Source organism: Ctenopharyngodon idella, chromosome 4 (genome assembly GCF_019924925.1).
Source record: "Ctenopharyngodon idella isolate HZGC_01 chromosome 4, HZGC01, whole genome shotgun sequence".
In the NCBI taxonomy this organism is placed as follows: domain Eukaryota; kingdom Metazoa; phylum Chordata; class Actinopteri; order Cypriniformes; family Xenocyprididae; genus Ctenopharyngodon; species Ctenopharyngodon idella.
The window spans coordinates 28,187,457-28,200,895 of NC_067223.1; the positions used below are offsets into that span (position 1 = coordinate 28,187,457).

The 13,439-nt window shown below is 36.7% G+C and overlaps 1 protein-coding gene across 1 annotated transcript in view; it reads right to left on the reverse strand.

Moving 5' to 3' along the window:
- Window positions 1-2,423: 2,423 nt before the first annotated feature.
- The window catches only part of zmp:0000001020 (NACHT, LRR and PYD domains-containing protein 12), a 36,828-nt gene continuing 25,812 nt past the window's right edge, over window positions 2,424-13,439 (reverse strand). The window contains 7 exon segments of the mRNA XM_051891404.1: window positions 2,424-4,052; window positions 4,150-4,196; window positions 4,300-4,473; window positions 5,006-5,179; window positions 7,578-7,717; window positions 7,719-7,752; window positions 9,876-10,049. Coding sequence (XP_051747364.1) covers window positions 3,508-4,052; window positions 4,150-4,196; window positions 4,300-4,473; window positions 5,006-5,179; window positions 7,578-7,717; window positions 7,719-7,752; window positions 9,876-10,049 — 1,288 coding nt within the window. The 3' untranslated portion in view covers window positions 2,424-3,507.

A 13,439-nucleotide genomic window follows, 5' to 3' on the forward strand; every position in this document is an offset into this window, starting at 1 on the left:
TATTCTATCCCTCTACACTACCCCTACCCCTAAACCTACCCATCACAGGAAAAAAAAATTATATTTTCAAAAAAACATTATTTAGTATGTTTATTAATTCATTTCCCCCATGGGGACTGTTGGCTGGTCCCCACAATGTAGGCGATCTCAGGTTTTACTATCCTTGTGGGTCCCATTTGGTCCTCACAATGTAATATAAACCTGTACCCACACACACACACACACAGGTTTTGAATAACTGTGTATATATGATATATCCAAAAATAGAATATTATGGCAAAGGTGTTTGCAACGTAAGACAAATGTTTGCTTTTGAGATGTGTTTGTGATAATCTGAATGCAGTGCTTCATTTTGCAAGAGATGTGAGGCATTTTGCATTTTGTGTGTGCATTTCTAGGATTTTAGCTTGTTGCACTCTACTTTTGCAACAACAGCAGCTCAAAAGTATTGCAAAAAATATATATATCAAACAAATACTGAAACAATTGGTAAGCATTTTTAATTAGCAGATCACTGAAATATTGATAAATCGCAGATTCCAGTCTCAGTTTGAGGCATAGTCAGGTGTTGAAGTTCTTTTCATTACATGGACATACAGTAAAATAGGACGCTTTTAATTGGTTTTGTTCAGTGTGGATGCAGAACAACACAGAGGAGCAGAGAGAGAGGAAAAAAAATGTCTGGGTGAGGGAGAGGAATAGATGGAGGAGAGGAGTAGTTGGATAAATAGTTAGGAGAGAGGAGAAAGATTGTGTGCTGGATTGTGCATCTCATTGGTTTCCCCCCTTACACATGTGGAACCTATGAAAGCTTATTTCTGCCATGTATAGAAAATAAAAATTGAGTAGTAGTGACTTATTATCTCACAATTATGATTTTTTTCTGTCAATTCCTAAAGTTTATATATCACAATTCTGAGAAAAAAAGTCAGAATTGTGAGGTGTAAACTTACAACTGCAAGAAAAAAAAGAAAGAAAAAAAAAATAGAATTGTGAGATAAAAAGTCACAATGACCTTTTTTATTCTGTGGCGGGAAAAAGCTTCCATAGGCCATGTATGTTGGATTTGTTGTTGATCAATGGCAACAATTTCATGTTTTCATTTCAGTAAAAGCTTCATGTAAAGTTTTTACTACAACGATTCCACTACCACTGTTCCATATATGCAGAATATGTGGTCTGCATAGGCTACTAAATACCAAGGGAACACCATCCCACCCTCTATGGGGGCACCATAAATACCACACATCCACCCCCAGAAAGAGATTTCTACCAAAGGAGACACTGAAGTTCTGCATATACAGGGGACTTATTTGACCAGTAGCTGCCCTGAGCAATTCTGTCACTTTCTTCTTCATTTTTTCAACAGTACATTTTATAAAGTAAAGACTCATTCACTTTTAGATAGTTGCTATGTTGCCAAGAAGAGTGTTGCCAACACAAACACTCAACCAAAAATGTAGAATTCTACTTTTACTGCAGCAAAAGGAAACTAAATTATAAAAACAATGGATTTAATATTTTTTTTTGCAGGTAGAACTGAAACATGACAAGTAATGCAGTTTTCGTAATGCCATCAACTGTTAGTATTTTGACAGTCATTGCTCTATGATTGACTATATGTTCATGTTGGATAGAAAACTAGTGCTAGTGTTTTGACAGAACGACTCGATTTTGAATCAGGTTTGCTGTGTTATGATAGAGTTAGTATATGTAGAAAAAGGTTTTTAGCGTTTTGAAATGATTTGAAAGGACACGCCTTAAGTGCACCTGCATCATGCGCTTTAGACCATGCGCTTAGATCGTTAAAATAGGCGACTCAGAGGTGACAGTGGCAAGAACCCAAACTCCATCAGGTGACAGAATGGAGAAAAAAAAAACCTTGAGAAACCAGACAGGGGCCAGTTCTCCTCTGGCCAACGAATGAACAAGGTGTGATTACGATTCAGGCTGCATCACAAGTCAGAAATTAGATCGGTAGCATTCAAATATTTCATTAGGTTCCATTTACTTGAAGATTGGACGTGTGGACGAGGCCTTCACAGGGGATTATCTAGTTGACAGGATCTCTGCTGACATTCAGGGCTGCGTTGTGGCTGTGTCTAGGTGCAGGTCCACCATCTGATCTAGATGCTGCCCGGATACTCACAAGCATGTTTTATTAATCATTTGCTTTAGTTGAAACATGGGGACGGCTAAGTCATTCCTGCATTTTAATTCTATTTTAGTTGAACTATGGTAACTTTTAGCTTATTTATTTGTTTCTTTGTTTTTCATATCATAGAAAGAATTAATAGTAATAGTAACAAATTAATAAACATTAACTAAAAGGCTACAAATGAATGATTTAATAAAAGGTAGGAAAATTTTACAGTTAAAGACCCAAAAGACCAGATTTGATGAACGAAGACCCGGAGTCAGAGTTAAAATAAATGAAAGAAAATTTTACTGAAGAATACTTTGCAGTTTCATCAGCAGAAGCCAGCTTCAAGTTTCACAAGGAGTTTGTAGGCCGCTCTGCATACATTCCCATTTCCACAACCATTATAGTCTAACAGAGTCTACTAACTACATCATTACTTCAGGTTAACTGATTCTGATTGGCTAAGGAAAATAGACAAAATTTGTAATTTTCCATGCATGGACTGATAGACAGAAATGTATCTCCATCCATCACGATTCTGACGCTCGGACCCTGGATTTAGGCACAGGATGTCCTTCTAGATCATGACAAGGTGTCTGCAGGTCTCAAGCAGAGTGCCAGTTGTCCACCAGCAACCATAAAGAACCTGCACAGAACACTTGGTGCACATACAAATATACACATGATTCACAGCTTCTTCAAGGTTGAAGTTTGGCCCGAGCTTTAACTATAAACAGGAAAATTTCTCAAAACATACTTATAAGTTGTACTTTTCTCTCAGTGAGAGGTACAGACAATATTCATCATTATTCTCTAGTGTTTGAAGATGAAAAGGAAAATAAATACTTTAACATAAGTTTAAGAAGTCATTCAAATAATTGAATATTTAGAAAGATAAATGGTGATTAATTATTTAATTATAAATCACTCAAAACATATCAAATGTAACTGGGTTGCATTGAATGCTGCGGCCTTACTGTGGCGGTACATGTGGCAGTAATAGGCATTTTGTTTGATTACCTACTGTGTGTTCATTCATAGAAAGGTTTGTCTATGAATTAATGGAGAGAAGTCCATTTTATGGGCATTATGTGTCTGTCTTAATCTTTCCTGTGGAATGTCTCGGAGCCTGTTTGAGCCATTCTTTTGATCACTAGTGAGAAGGGAATTTTATGTTCTTATCCAGGCATCCTGACCCCAAATGGTGATAGCGCCCAGGCGCTACACATTACATAATATATCATGTACATGTATTATTTGAAAAATAAATCAGCTTTTGTGTGAAGATAAACAGGCCTTCACATTTACGTAAGTTTATATGCATGTGTTACAGATATAAAGTGAGAAGGAATCTGATCTCTCAGTCAGGTTTGTGTGCACAGAGACACTGAGGAGTTCAATCGATAAACTCCAAATCCAGCATAAAGAGACTCAGTGAATGCAGAGGTGAATGTGTGCAAGTGTGTGAGTGCGCGTGTGTCAGAGACGCTATAGAAGGAAAGAGTGCCAGCCGACCAGTCCACATACACTCCAATTCTCTTAGAGGAGCATGAAGGGACATGAATGACAGTTTCCTTATTATCGTGACAGGCAGTGAAAGTTTCAGAACAGATTAGACTCCAAGAGTTTCTATTGTTTCTATTGTATCCAAACTCAGAGAATTCATTCCATCCTTTCCTGCTGATTCCTTTATATGTCACTGCCATAACAGCATATCCGCTCCATTCAGCCTCCCAGTAACAGCGTCCAGACAGACTCTCTCTACACAGAACCTGAGGCCACCCATCAAATCTTTCTGGATGATCAGGGTATAACTGTTTTTCTTCCACATATGTTACCTTTCTGTTCTCATCAGACAGAATTAGATGAATGTTTGCTGTGTTTGGATCCAGTGTGAGATCACAGGCATCTGAACACAAGGAGAAAGAACATTTACAACACAACACAACACAACACAACACAACAACAATCACTAAAGGTGTATGTGTGTTTGTGTGTTGACATACATTTGTGTAGTCCTGCTGTAATCCTGAAATCTCCTTTATGATCCACACTAAAAAAAAAAAAAAAAAACTGTCACATTCTGCACATTTGATTAAATCAGTTAACACATAAATGTACACACACAGTACTGTGACGCTTCCTGCTCAACATACTTGAGTTTGTCCAGTGCGTAGTTTTGATGGTTCAGTGTATCAGACAGCAGCTTGATTCCTGATTCTCCTGGGTGATTGTAGCTCAGATCCAGCTCTCTCAGGTGTGAGGGGTTTGAACTCAGAGCTGAAGACACATAACAACAGCCTTCCTCTGTCACCATACAGCCAGACAATCTACAAACAAACACACACACACACACACACACACACACACAGACAGAGAGAGAGAGAGAGAGAGAGAGAGAGAGAGAGAGAGCAACAGTTCATATGGCATTTTGGCAATCAGACATCACACAGCAACCTGTGCAATTCACTCATTTGCTGACACTGTGTTTTTCCTCAACCCATATGTTTTTGCTTTTGCTTATTCTCCCTTCTATGCCGCTGTGCACTCCTGTACATTCCTATGAAAGTGTTTGAGTTAATTGTGAAAATTTTCCTTCATTCACTGTACACTTTGTCTGACTGATGCTGTGGGATAAAACTGTTCATATATGCTGTTCTAGGATACGGGTATTTGTATAATAATAGTATCAGTATCATTACCAGTGAGGAAGTATCAGTTTAAATAATTAAAATCATTAAAAAGCCCAAAGAGATGTTTTAAGTAAAAAGGCAAATTCAGTAACCGGGTTCTGACATTTCAAACACCGAACAAGTCAAGAGAAGGACTAAAGTGACATGTTTAGTTTGATCAATCCGATACCTCAATATGTTCAGTTGACAATGTGAACTTTTCAGTCCATCAGAAAGCAGCTTCACTCCAAAATCCTTAAGGTCATTGTTACTCAGGTCCAGCTCTCTCAGACAGGAGTTTGATGACTGTAGAGCTGAAGACAAACTTTCACAGCACTGGCCCATGAGATTACAGATGACCAATCTAAAACAGAAACAATAAATCAGCAACGATTTAACTCCTGTCACAACACCCATTTAATGAATAGACAAGGGGTAGCCAATCCTGCTCCTGAAGGGCTACCATCCTGCTGAGTTTAGCTCCAATACTAATGAAACACAAATGAACCAGCTAATCAAGGTGTTTCAGGTTAAAAATTACAGGCAGAGTTGGAGCAGGGTTAGAACTGAAGTCTTAAAATCAACAATGATGATAAAAAAAACAAACATGACGATAAAAAAAAATCATAGATTTAACAGTTTTGTTCCTTTAGTTCATGGAGTGACCAAGACAGCACACCACACGCTAACAGATTCCATTCAAAACAACCAGATTCCTGACTATGACAACAGGAAAACTCACAAAATCTCTTGCTGCAAACGTGACTTTAGAGTAAACAAACATGGCGGACAACGTGTGATGTCTGATTGCCAAGAAGAAATGGTAATAATAGTGTTTGGACTGCTTTTTACAGGAAAAAAAGAAAAAGGTTTGGATTAGTTTGTGTTATGCTTCCATCTTCTGTAGGCTCGCATTCTGATTTGGTATCATTTCATTCCACATGACAATCAACAGAGTAAAATGTAAACTGTAAACACCCATTTTGATGTGCATTCAGTTGACAGACATCCTATTCCAATGTACAATATACATTGAACAGCCTTTAAAGCAGTGGTTCTCAACCTTTTTTCCTAGTGGTCCGCACTATGGTCCAGGTGCAAGTCTCACGGGCCACATATCATTTACATATGATGTCACAAATGAAAACCCATCAGATTTAATATTATGGTATTAGCAGATAATATTATTATTATACTTAGATGTTGCACACACAGAAGAGGTGGTGTTTTCTGGTGGTTTATTTCTGTCACACTCTGCAAAATCAACAAATACTATAAGAAATTCGTTTTTGTTTCACAGTGTGTTGGAATGGCTGGCAGTGTGACTTCTTCATATCAAAATGAAACTCTCGTTCAATAAACTCACATTATACAATCCCCTGATATACAGTATGTCACAGAAATGAGAACAATGTATTCCACCAAATAAAAACTATCTTACTGACATTAGCATTACAGTAATCAGATAATAATGCTCAATAAACATACACATAAGCACCTTAATTAACTATTTAACTCTGGATGTAAATTCTCTTTAACAGCATCGTAACAGTCACAAACAATGACATTGTTATATAGGCCATAAGCGCCTAAATAAGCAAAGGTTACTCAACTCTTTTTAGAAACAACATTGAGAGCATTGTAATTATAATCTCTGATGATATCAAGCATTCTGTCACGTCGTAATCCCTCGCGCAGCATCTGCTAGCAGTCGCAGGTGCGCCGATGCAGTTATTTTTATTGATTTAAAATACAAGTACATCAAACAAACACATCGAATTCACGTCTTTTGACATTGTAGGTTTTGCATATGTCAAGTACTTTACTACAGAGCAAACAAAAGCTGCCCATCTCGCTCATTCCCTTATGAAAATTAACCATGGTTTTATCATAGTAAAACCATGTTTTTTTTTTTTGTTTGTTTGTTTGTTTGTTTGTTTTTTGCCTATTGACTACCATTTGTTTAACCACAAAAACACCATAGTTAAACTATGGTTTTTGTAGCAAAACCGTGGTTAATTCTTGGTTACCATGGAATAACTACAAGAACCATGTTTTTTGGTTTTATTCGTAGTAAAACCATGGTTAATTTTCATAAGGGTTGACAGCAAACTGATTCTTCCATTCTTCTTACCTTCGCTGCTGATGCTACGACTCTTCTTGTTTGCAATGTGTTCCTTCATTGTATGTTACTCATTTAACTACCAGTCATTAGAATATCCGTAGACTATCTGCCTAATATCTGCTAACACTTTATTTTGATGTTCCCCCAACAGACATTCTACTGACTTTGCAACTACTAACCTAAACCCTAACATCTAATCCTAACCTAACAGTATACTAACAGTCTACTAATACTTTAATGAGAGTTAGTTAACATGTAGTTGCAAAGTTACTTATAGTTAGTAGAATATCTAAAGTGGGCCATCAAAAAGTGTAACCCACAGTTTTCTTAGGCCAGTATTCATTGTTGCATAACCTTATTACATCACAACAAGTCTTGTTGAGTTTCAGGGTTTTTTTTTTTTTTTTTCACATTTGAAAATAAATTGCACTTTCTTTGCTCAATATCTCATCTCATGATATTTTGTTTGTTACACAATAACACTAGTAGGGGAAATACTACACATACTTTTGTTAATCAACCAGCTGGATACTATTATTGGTTCTCAGATGCTGATTATCTCAGAATCTGATCACCACAAAACACTTATTCATACATATACTTGAACACAATAAATAAGTGAATGTGAAAGTCGAACCTCAGTACGTTTAGTTGAGAGTGTGAACTCTTCAGTCCATCAGATAGCAACTTGACTCCTGAATCCTGCAGGTCATTGTTGCTTAGGTCCAGCTCTGTCAGATGGGAGTTTGATGATTGTAGAACTGAAGACAAACTTTTCACAACCCTTACCAGTCAGTCTGCAACCTGCCAATCTGAATAAAACAATAAAAGGTCTCAAAAATTTAAAATAAATTAAAATGTCAAAACACCCATTAAATGACAAGACTTAATCTGACTGACTACAGATATAGACTATAGATAACAGTCATATATATATATATATATATATATATATATATATATATATATTATATTATATTAGAGGTGTAACGGTACACAAATATCACAGGTTGGTACATGCCTCAGTTTTGAAGTCATGGTTTGGTACATTTTTGTAACAGCAGCAAAAAAAAAAAAAAACATTAATTTCTTTTTTATCAAACTGGTTTACTGAATATAATATGTATTAAAAATCATTAACATGTTTAAAATTTAATTCCGTTTGAAAAACTCATGATAAATACTCTCCAGCATTAAGCAAAGTTAGCAAGAGTCTCATGCAGGCACAGTATGCAGCATAGGTTTTGCTTTGTGTGGAAACATGGTGGAAAGCAGTGAGAGGTTTTACAACCTCTACAACCGAGCGCTGAGTGAAATTATATTAATAAATGTATGAATTAATTAATTATATGGATGTATCCCTGAAGGGAACCGTATGTCTTGAGAAAAGTTTTGATGCCATTTTCTTTTCATCTTGTGTAATGCCTAATAAAGTAGATTTTCTAAGCTCAGCACTGCTTTTGTGTACATCATTTACCAGGGAAACAGCTATTTTTAGCAGTTTCATAAGTGCCACCTACTGTCAGTAAGTGGATTCACATTTTTTTATTCAGCCTGTCTACCACTAATTTTATTTGTTGTTTGTTGGTTTTTGACATAAAAGTCTGTAAAATTATTTAAGTTTGTGTATCATAATGCATCATTCTGAAAATTTCCAGCTCATTTTAACAATTCTATATATTGATAACCGTGATCATTTTGGTCACTATAATTGTGATATAAAATGTTCATACCGTTTCATCTCTAGCACAGAAACTCCTGCTTTAACTGTGAGGCTATTTTTACATGCAGGACACATTGTGCACAAGAACAGGGCTGCTCTGGCACCTAAAAATGTTAACAAACTTGTGTGCCTTAGCAGATGGTTAAATGTTGACAAGAAAAATAAGCTGACCTTACATGTCAGAATAAGTTGTGCTGTGTCTTAGTTTTGCAATCCAAGGAAATTACTGTAATTGTTAATCTGACAGTTTACTTTGTTGGATATAATAAAGTATGACAAAAATATATGTAAGTATAAACAATGCAGATTTATTTTCACAGCATTCTTTGATCATATTTACAGGAGGTGCCTATAATTCTGACTACAACTGTATATATATGTTTGTATAGAGTTCAACATTTGTATTACTTTTGCGATTTGATGTAGGCTTAAAATGATGAATACAGTGAAATGACCTGATTGCCTCTCGCGCAGACACCCTGGGTACCTCTGGCCCAGTTTGTCTTCATCTTTCTTTCATTATCCAATTATAATATTGATGTGCATTGGAAAGTACTGAATCATGACATGTACTGTGAAGCTCAGTTGATGACAGAATTTTCATTTTTTGGTGAATTAACTAATTATTAATTATTGAGGTAAGCATCCCTGCCAAGTCTATAGAAAGAATGTGAGTGGAGAAGTAAATACAGCGCTGTATCAGTTATGATTATTCTATTTTTTGTGTATGAAGTGGACTCGCAAATAGACATTCTACTGACTATAAGTAACTTTGCAAGTACATGTCAACTTATTCTACTAACCCTAACCTAACATATTATTACTCTAATGTGAGTTGAGATGTAGTTGCAAAGTTACTTGTAGTCAGTAGAATGTCTATTTGTAAGTTAGGTTAGGGTTAGTAGAATAAGTTGACATGCACTCTCAAAATTACTTGTACACCTTCTACTGATGTGAGTTGACATGTGATTACAAATTAATGAGAGTTTGTTGACATGCAGTTGCAAAGTTATTAATAGTAGAATGTCTAAAGTGGACCACTGAAATAAAGTGTAACTGTGGTTATTTCCTCATCACTATTTTGAAGAAGCACTACCTCCAATGTGTCCTCAGGGAAATTGCCACTGATACATTCTTACTACAATATACACAAGGTAAAGTATCGGCTAGCCATATTTATGAAAGATACACATGCACACATGAAATTCAGACCTCAGAATATTCAGTTGACAGTGTGAATTCTTCAGTCCATCAGAGAGTAACTTCACTCCTGAATCTTGTAGGCCATTGTTACTCAGGTCCATTTCTTTTAGATGGGACTTTGAGGATTGTAGAGTTGAAGACAAACTTTCACAGTGCTGATCAGAGAGACAACATCCAGCAAGTCTATAACAGAGAATTACAGTTTTTACACAAACCACACATAGACAAACACGTCATTCAAAAATAATTCTATTTAATGTTTTTGGCAAATTTACCACCAATAATGAATTGTAATGAACAAAAATGTGTCTATAATTAGTATAAAAAAATGGTGTTGTAATAACCATTTTTTCCCATCATTTATCAAACTTTAAAAACATTCTTGGATAACTTCAAATTCTGTCATTCTGACAGAAATAGACCATTCAAACAGCCCATTAGTCTAAATTTCACCCATCTTTATTTGACCTCTCTATGCATTGGAGCTTTTGTGAGTTTTTTGTTAGCTTTGCAATGGTGAGAAATGGCACATTACTGCAACTCACTACTTTCCATACAAACAAATGATGTGACATTATTAGTTACTTTTACACTGTCATTAATAAAATAACTTTTTTAAATGCATTCACTAATAATTACAAGGGTTATTCATTATATTTTTGATTAGCCATAGCAGAACTTCAGACTTTGAGAGGTAAAATGTGGGACACTGGAGGGTGCAGAGACACTAGTCAAGTTGCGATGGTCCTTTGGCATAGGTTGCCTTTACAGACTTGACACTCTCAGCAAATATATGATACTCTCTAAGGGGCCATTTACAAGACATTGTTTTCAACTAAAAACAGCATTATTTTTATGCATTTTGGCCGTTTATTCACATGACAACATCGTTTTGGGGGCCTGAAAATGCAAACTTTTGAAAACAGGTTTCAAGTGCAAGTTTTTGAAAACAATACCATTGTAGTCTCCGTGTAAACTACAAAAACACAAATTTGTGAAAACAGCACAAATCGTCATCCACATGTATATTACATGTTCAGTCTATAGGTGCATAGTGTTTCTTTACAGAGTGACATTGCCAACTACTGGCCAGGCATGTATTTTTTTAATCATTTTCGTGGATCCATGTGAACAGGAATTGTTTTGACAACGCTGTCGTCTGTAAAAATGCAACAAATAAACTTTTCAGTTTTTACCCTAAAGATGCGCGAGTGAGTTAGTTTTTCACTCATAAATATTGCATGTGTGGCATTTTTTTTGTCTAATATTAAATTGCAATGTGGTATAATATACAGTGCATTGTGCTTTGAAAGAATATTCCATTTCAGCCATTATTTCTCATTACTGATTTGTACAACTTAAGATTGAGTCATTTATCTTAGGGTATGGCCTACCTTTGGCAAAGTGGCTATAATGCTTCCACTGCTCTTGTCACAATTCTCGTGTTTAGTGTTCGTAGACTTTTGTTATGATATTATTTTGTCTCGCTGCGTCTTGTTTTCATTTCCTGTGTTTAGTTCCCGTTGTATCTTTTTTCTATAGTCTCATTTGTTAGTATGTACAGTCATGTGAAAAAATTAGGAACCCCTATTGAATTCCATGGTTTTCCAAATCAGGGCATAATAAAAAATCATCTAGTGCTTGGCAGGTCTTAAAATTTGGAAAATAAAACCACAGATGAACAACAACACATGACATATCACACCATGTCATTATTTATTTTGCAAAAATAAAGCCAAGATGGAAAAACCATGGGTGACAAAGTTAGGACACCCTATGATTCAAATGCATGTAGATAGCAGCAATAACTTGAAGTAATCATTTTCTGTATGACTTTATCAGTCTCTCGCATCATTCTGGAGGAATTTTGGCCCATTCTTCGCTGCAGTTCCATTTTTCACCACAGACCTACATTGGAAATTTGTGGGGTGCTGTAGAGCTAGGGAGGGCTCCGAGACTGGCTGATTATTATGAATACATGCCTGTACACACCTAGCATTTCATGTCAGTTAGCTTGTGTTATATACGGACTGAAAATGGATCGATTTCTTGCACCAAGTGGACAGCAACAAAGCAATGTGACAGTGACAAAAGAGGGAACTAAAAATTCGGAGCATGCAACAACGGCAAATCGACAGGAAGATGACGGAGACAGAGTTTGTGGAGAGTCAACACCTGCTAAAAAGAGAAAGGTACAAGTCATACAAGATGAGCATAGAAAATTTCAAGAAAAGTGGACAGAGAAATTTTTATTTGTCCTCCACGGATCGAACCCCTTGTGTTTAATATGCAAACAAACCCGCTCCGGTTTCAAGCGAAGTAATTTGGAGCGGCAAAATTCAATGAAAGTTAACCCACCTGGAAGTAAAATAAGGAAAAGAAAAATAGAGCAGTTTTCTTCCTCTCTTTCTGGACAACAAAGGCTCATACACAGGACAACTTCTACAGCTGAATGTTTAACTGAGGCATTTTGGCTCGGGGAAAAAAACCCTTCTCAGACTCAGAAATTGTGAAAGATTGCTTTTTGGCTTCAGCAGAAATGTTGTTTGCAGAGTTTGACAACAAGGACGCAATTGTAAAGCAAATTAAAGGATTACAATTATCCGATTCTACCATAATGAGGCGGATTGAAAACATCGGCAAAGAGGTGAGTGACCAGCTCTGTGCAGATGTGTCAGCAGCACCATGTTTCAGCATCGCGTGGATGAAAGCACCGATGTCACAGATGTTGCTCAGTTGTGTGTTTGGGTGAGGTTCCCCAAAGAAGAGTCTTTCCAAGAAGAAATGCTCTGCTTACTTCCACTTGTTGGCCAAACGAGAAGTGAGGACATTCTGAATGCACTTCTGGCATTTTTTTTGATGAAAAAAAATCTCAGTTAGTCAGGTCTAGCAAGTGTGTGCACGGATGGTGCCCCTAGCATGCGAGGAAAGGAGAAGGGGCTTGTTGGGATCATGAAAAAAAGAGAAGAAATACCCAACTTTATCAGTTTCCACTGCAAAACAGTTGTTTGTGTGGTAAACTTCATTGTCTCCAGAGCACTGAACCGCAGACAGTTCCGACAGTTCATTAAGGACTATGACACAGAGTATAGTGATTTACTGATGCAGTGAAGTGAAGTGAGATGGTTGTCCCGTGGAAAAGTGCTTGGACGGTTTCTGAACCTCCTCCCTGAGATTTGCACTTTCCTGGACAGAAAAAGGAAAACGAGAGCCAGAGCTGGAAGACCCATGCTGGATCACACAGCTGGCCTTTCTTACTGACATCACCTGTCACCTGAACACTCTCAACTTGCAGCTTCAAGGAAGAGATAAGCTTCCAAGCAACATGCTGAATGCTGTCAGAGCATTTCAGAATAAAATAACTGTCACTTCTGGAGTTTGGTGTCTGAAGAAGACTTTCCCACTTTGAAGCCACTTAAACATCACAAAAAGTGATGTCCTTCTTTGTGAGCACATACACTTGTGAGTCAACATTCTCAACCATGAACACTATAAAGCGGAAACAGATAAACCATCTCAGCAATGAACATCTTGCAAGCCTCACAAGGATTGCAACAACAAGCTACAAATATA